Source organism: Panthera pardus, unplaced genomic scaffold, assembly GCF_024362965.1.
Source record: "Panthera pardus isolate Hobbes unplaced genomic scaffold, ASM2436296v1 HiC_scaffold_3, whole genome shotgun sequence".
Lineage (NCBI taxonomy): Eukaryota > Metazoa > Chordata > Mammalia > Carnivora > Felidae > Panthera > Panthera pardus.
The window spans coordinates 35,464,123-35,469,743 of record NW_026526876.1 but is presented as its reverse complement, the minus strand read 5'-3'; the positions used below and the strand labels follow the sequence as shown (position 1 = coordinate 35,469,743).

The 5,621-nt window shown below is 59.8% G+C and overlaps 1 protein-coding gene across 1 annotated transcript; it reads right to left on the bottom strand.

Moving 5' to 3' along the window:
- Positions 1 to 1,082: 1,082 nt before the first annotated feature.
- Positions 1,083 to 5,171, bottom strand: NEUROD2 (neuronal differentiation 2). Its single transcript, XM_019416014.2, has 2 exons — positions 5,053 to 5,171; positions 1,083 to 3,905 (listed from the first exon to the last, which is right to left on the bottom strand). The coding sequence occupies exon 2, from the start codon at positions 3,898 to 3,900 to the stop codon at positions 2,752 to 2,754; it is 1,149 nt and encodes a 382-aa protein (XP_019271559.1). The 5' UTR covers positions 3,901 to 3,905; positions 5,053 to 5,171; the 3' UTR covers positions 1,083 to 2,751.
- Between the last annotated feature and the right edge of the window lie 450 nt (positions 5,172 to 5,621).

The window sequence follows — 5,621 nt, the reverse complement described above, 5'->3', positions numbered from 1 at the left end:
ACAAGCAACAGTGTTGTTGTTGTTGTTGTTGTTGTTGTTGTTGTTGTTGTTGTTGTTAATTATTTAAGGAAGCAGCGTTGGAAACAGTCTCCGTACTCCTAACCGTGTTCGGGCTTTGGGATGTTAGTCTTTGGGACTTAGACCCCTCCCCTTCAAATATTCCAGGGGTCCAGTGGGCACCGATGTCTAAGGGAGGGTCCTTTCAGGGAAGTCAGTTCAGAGATACCTGTGCCCCTGAGGCTCAGAGAAAGAGAACTGTGAGGCTGTCTTCTCTGAGATGAGGAAGCAGCTTAGGCAGCACCAACTCCTCTGTGGTGCCCTTTTTCCACCTCCCTAGGTTGAGGGCTTTCCTCTGTCTGGAGCTGCACCAGGCAGGAAGGAAGTTGTCCAGATGTGGACCAGAAGGGTTCCTGCTGTCCTGTCAGGGGAAACTCATGGTGATGTCAAGCTCCACTGTTCCAGGTGGGCACCTAGGTTCAGACCCTTCATACAGCCTTGGGATGTCCCTGCAACCTCATCAACACCACTATAAATTTCAATATTCTTGAGGCTAAAAATGGCTGATTCCCCTGAGTCTACTGAAACACAAATTTAAGACTACAAAGACTTCCTACATTAATATTTCATCCTCATGACCTTATAATTTTTTTATTTAAAAACATCCCTGTCTGGCTCAAATGGTTGTCTCTCTATCTCCCTGCACTTGTTTTTTGCAACAGTGGGCAGAGGGTTGTAAAATGACTGGCTGTTCCCAACTGGGTCATTTTTCAGTGAAGAAAAGATATTTTGTTCTCAAAGGAGGTGCATGTTTGGGAACTGAAGGAGTGTAAGGAGATTAGTACAATGCTTTGTGCTAGGAGAGTGTGTAAGTCTGTGTAAGGTCCGGGAAGGGCAATGACTGTAGCTGTTTTGGTGCCCAGTGGATGGGTGTGAGGAAGGCTGTAGGGTGGAAATCCCTCCCAGGAATGTCCAGGGTCCCTGTACCTGGCCTCTGCACAGTCACTTGACTCTGTCTCCATCCCCCAGAGCCCCAGCTCAATCCCCCAAATGAAATGAGGCCACTGTGAGAAACCGGGTCCGGCTTTGCATCTCATTTACATAAATATTTATTAATCGTCATTAAACTGAACAGAAACACGCAATGCACTTCGGGTGTCCGACGGGAGTTTCATCTTCGCTACAAGAGGAAGGTAAAATTGCGTGTGAGTGTGTGGGTGAGTGTGTGGGTGTGTCGCTTGTGGGTTTGCATTTTTGCATCGTGTGTTTGGATGCCTGATCTCCTGCCTCCGGTAGGGAGAGGTTCTCCTTTTGCCCCCTTTTCTGAGAAACTTCCAGAAGGAATCCTCAGCCCTCTCCCTGCCCACCTGCTAGCCAGAACCAAGAGGAGGCTTCAGACAAAAACCTCCTCTCCAGTCATCGGAAATGGCCGGCGCCTTGCGCCCACCGAGGCACAGTCGGGCAGGGGCGGGGCTGTCCCCAGGTCTTGGTCTCCACCCTCAACCCGGGATGAGGCTTGCCTGTGGGGAGCGGGGGGTCGGCGAGGTCTCCTCCCCTCTGCCCCCGGACGCCGGCGCCGGGCCTGCGTGTGCGTGCGGTGTGGTGTGCGTGTGTGTGTCTCTCATGCAAACCCTCCCTCCCCAAACCGACCCCCCCAACAGTTTGCCATTCCATACAAATTTGGAAACAGATTTTTAAAAAACAGCATGACGCACAATGGGGACGGGGCGGGGGAGGGCAGTGGCACTGGGGCCCCAAATCTCCGAGTCACTGATTGTAAGAACCTGGGGAGGGGAGGGGGCGGCGCCGGCCCCCACTTCACCAAAGTGCACAGATCCGCGCTTGGGCGGCGCGGCCCGCGGGCCGGGAGGGGCATCCCGGGGCCGGGCCGGGCCGCTAGGCTCAGTCAGAACCTCCTTGCATAGATATTTGTGTCTTTTTATTATTGGTAGTAGTATTTTTTGCCTTTTATTGCTTCTAAAAGTTCTTACTGCGTTTTCTCTCCGATCCGGACTCTGCGTTCGGCCTCCGTCGCCTCTTAGCTTTTTTTTTTTTTTTTTTTTTTTTGTATGTTTGTTTGTTTGTTTTTAAAAAAGGAAACGGGGAAAAACGGATTCTAGTTACAAATTGTCTTGGCCTCTCTCTTTCCTCTCAATCCACACTTCCTCCCGCCAAAATTAAAATCACGAAACGCTGAGACTAGGGGTCGGGGAGAGGGTGTTCCAGGTCCAGGCTGGAGCGCCCTGACTTATGCCCTCTTCAAGAAAGAGGGGGCGCCCGGCTCCTTTCTGCCACGGCAGCTCGGTGTCTGTTATAATAATAATGATAATGATGATAATAATAATAATAACAACAACAACAATAGAGGGAAAACAGTATCCCACAGCTCAGCTGCCCCCTTGCCAATGCCTTTGGGCCTGCAGAGGGGAAGGGGAGGGGGAAACCTAAGTGTAGAGATTGGGAATGGGGGGTGGTCTCCAGGGAGTGCCCTAAGAGGGGTCCCTGGAGAACTACCCCTGGGAAAGAGGAGGAAACCCCTTGGGGAGAGAGAAGGCGAGTCCCCTGGGGTAATCGAGGCTCCTGGGACGGGCCACCCACTGGTAAGAGGACTGCACTGCCCGGGAGAGGGTCAGTACCGGCGGCCCGCTCCCCGCGCCCGGCGCCAGGATAGGTGGGGGTCCCCTTGCGCTCGGGGGGCTGGGGACAGGGGTGCGGGCAAAGGCAAAAGAAAAAGAAAGGGGCAGGCGCGAGGTCTCAGTTATGGAAAAACGCATTGAGCTCCTCGTACATGGGGCCCCGGTCGTGGTGAAGGTGCATATCGTAAGACAAGAGATTCTCCGAGTGGACGCCCCCGCGCACAGCCGACGAGCCAAAGACCAGCCCGTGGCCCGTGGGCCGCGAGCCGGGCAGCGCCGAGTAGTGCATAGAATAATGGTAGCTTTTCTCGTGGTCGGGCGACGAGTCCTGCTTGAGTGAGAAGTTGCCATTGAGACAGAGCGGGGGGCTGAGCGGGCCCTCGTACTCGGAGCTGTTATAGTCCGGGCTCGCGCCGCCGCCGCCCGCCGCGGCATACAGCGTCTCGTAGGCGGCGCAGTAGCCGTGGGTCCGCAGGGCGTGCGCCGCGCCGCCGCCCAGGCCGCCCGCCGCCTGGCACTGTGCGCCCGCCAGGCGCGAGCACGGGTACGGGTAGGGGTGCATGGCAAATGGGCCACCAGAGCCGTGGAAGCGGCCCGTGCCGTCGGCGCCCTGCTCCGTGAGGAAGTTGCGCGAGTTGAGCTGCAGGCAGCCGGCCACCAGGTTGGTGGTGGGCTGCGATAGACCCTTGCACAGCGTCTGCACGTAGGACACCAGGTCGGGCCGCTTGCCGGAGCGCAGGATCTCCGAGAGCGCCCAGATGTAGTTCTTGGCTAGGCGCAGCGTCTCGATCTTGGACAGCTTCTGGGTCTTGGAGTAGCAGGGCACCACCTTCCGCAGGTTGTCCAGCGCCGCGTTCAGGTCGTGCATGCGGTTGCGCTCCCGCGCGTTCGCCTTCTGCCGCCGCAGCTTGGAGCGCTCCAGGCGCGCCTTGGTCATCTTGCGCTTCTTGGGCCCGCGTTTCTTGGGCCGCTCGCCCTCTGCCTCGTCCAGCCCTTCCTCCTCCTCCTCTTCCTCCTCCTCCTCGCCCCCCAGCTCGCCTTCCTCCTTGACCTCGGCCAGCGCGGCCTCCGGCACCTCGTCTGCACGGAGAGGGACTGGCTTAGCGGCCCGGGCTGGCCCCGGAGCCCCGGGCCCTGGCGGAGGCGGCGGCGGCGGCGGCGCGTCGCCCTTGTCGCTCCTCGGTTCGTCGTCGTCGCCGTCGCCCCAGCTGGCGAACTTGGGCACGTCCGAGAGGAGACCGGGCTCGCTGAACAGGCGGGTCAGCATGGTGCCTGAGGGCGCCCCGCGGGCGGGAAGGGGAAACAGCACTGAGTGAGGGGCACAATGGGGTCACGCCGCCCCCCCCCCCCAACTCGCCTCCACCCCCAAGTCCCGGTGCCCAGGGTGCCCTGGATGCCCACCTCCTCCTCCTGCCCCGCCCAGAGCCGGCCCAGCCCTGCCCCGGCTACCGGCCCGGGATCTCGGCCCAGGCCCTCTCCCCAGCGCTGGGCCCCGGCTCCGCCCCTTGCCTGAATGAGGGGCCGCTGCCCGCACTCGGGGCTTCTCCGGGTCAGGGCAGGGACCGAGTCGGGGCGTTAGGAAACAGACATCTTCGCCCGGGGAGGCGGCGCGCTCGCCCTGAACGCCGGTTCTCTCCTGGCGGTGGAGGAAGGCTGGGCGGCCGCGGGTGGGGACAGCTGCCCCGCACGGCGGCTCTGGCGGCCCGGGCCCCTCGACCGGGCTCCCCCACCCCTCCCGCGGCTCTCACCCCCACACTCCCTAATCCAATTTGCAACTTGGCCGCGCGCCGCCCTCGGCCCGGCCCCCACCCCCGCAGCCCCAATTCCAGAGGCGGGAGGATCGTCTCTAGCCGTTGCGTCCCCGGCTCCCGGAGCCGGCTCCGGGAGGCGAGGACCGAGGAACCCGGGCGTGGGGAGGAGACGGAGAGAAGCGAGCCTCGTCCGTCTCCCCTGCGGTCAAGGACCCCTTTACCCCCTTCAAACTGCCTCCCTCCTTCACGACTCTCCAGATCTCGTTGTATTTCGGTACTGATGGTGGGGGGGGGATCGAATTTGTTTTCTTTTTTCTTTTCTTTTCCTTCTTTTTTTTTTTTTTTTTGGATGGTGAAGAAAGGTCGCAGGTTCCTCCGGGACAACCATGCGGGGGGGGGGGGTCCCCATCTCAGCTTCTTTACTCCCCCCCCCCATGATCTTGCTTTTCTCCCCAAGCCCATCGCAAGCAGAGACGCCTCCCTCCGTAGCCCCTTGAGCTGCAGCCCCTAGGGGAGAGGGAACCCTGGGCGCCTCCGATGCCCACCCTATGAGGGGGCATCGTCCCAGGAAGGGGGGATTTGCGAACCCTCTTGTCGGCCGAAGCAGCCGCCCTCCCCACCCCCCCGCAGCCGGCGGGTCAGATCTAGCTCCCTTTCGGACAACTTACCTCGGAGAGGAGTCAAGGGGAGAGGGGAGGGGAGGGGGGGGAGGGGGGCAAGAGAGAGAGGGGGGAGAAGAGGAATCTTCTCGCTTATTTCATTGTTCCCCCATCTTCAGGGAGCGGGGGCAGCGGCTCCTCAAGGCGGCGGGCGCCGGCGTCTTCAGAGCGCCATGCGAACCGCGGAGCGAGTGTGGCATCTCTACCAGGCGGGGTACCAGCCTCTATGCCAGGCCATATGGGCTTGGCACGTCACGGGCAGCAGCTATCACATGAGAGACGGTGATTGGCATGCGTCTGCATTGGGGGAGAGCCGGCTCCCCCGGGACCCGCCGCCATCTGTCACTCTCTACTCCAAAAAAAAAAAAAAAAAAAAAAAAATTAAAGAAATAAAGGAAATAAATAAATATCTCTGCCGCCCTCCCCTCCCCGCCCAACGCAGGGAAAGCAGGGATTGAGAGGGAGGTGGGAGGAGTTGCCCCCCTTGGATATAGAGCCCCCCACATGGGAACAATGGGGTGACAAGGCTGGCAACTGGGGGTTCGTGGTGGCCCCCAATTCTATCTATGCTCTCTCCA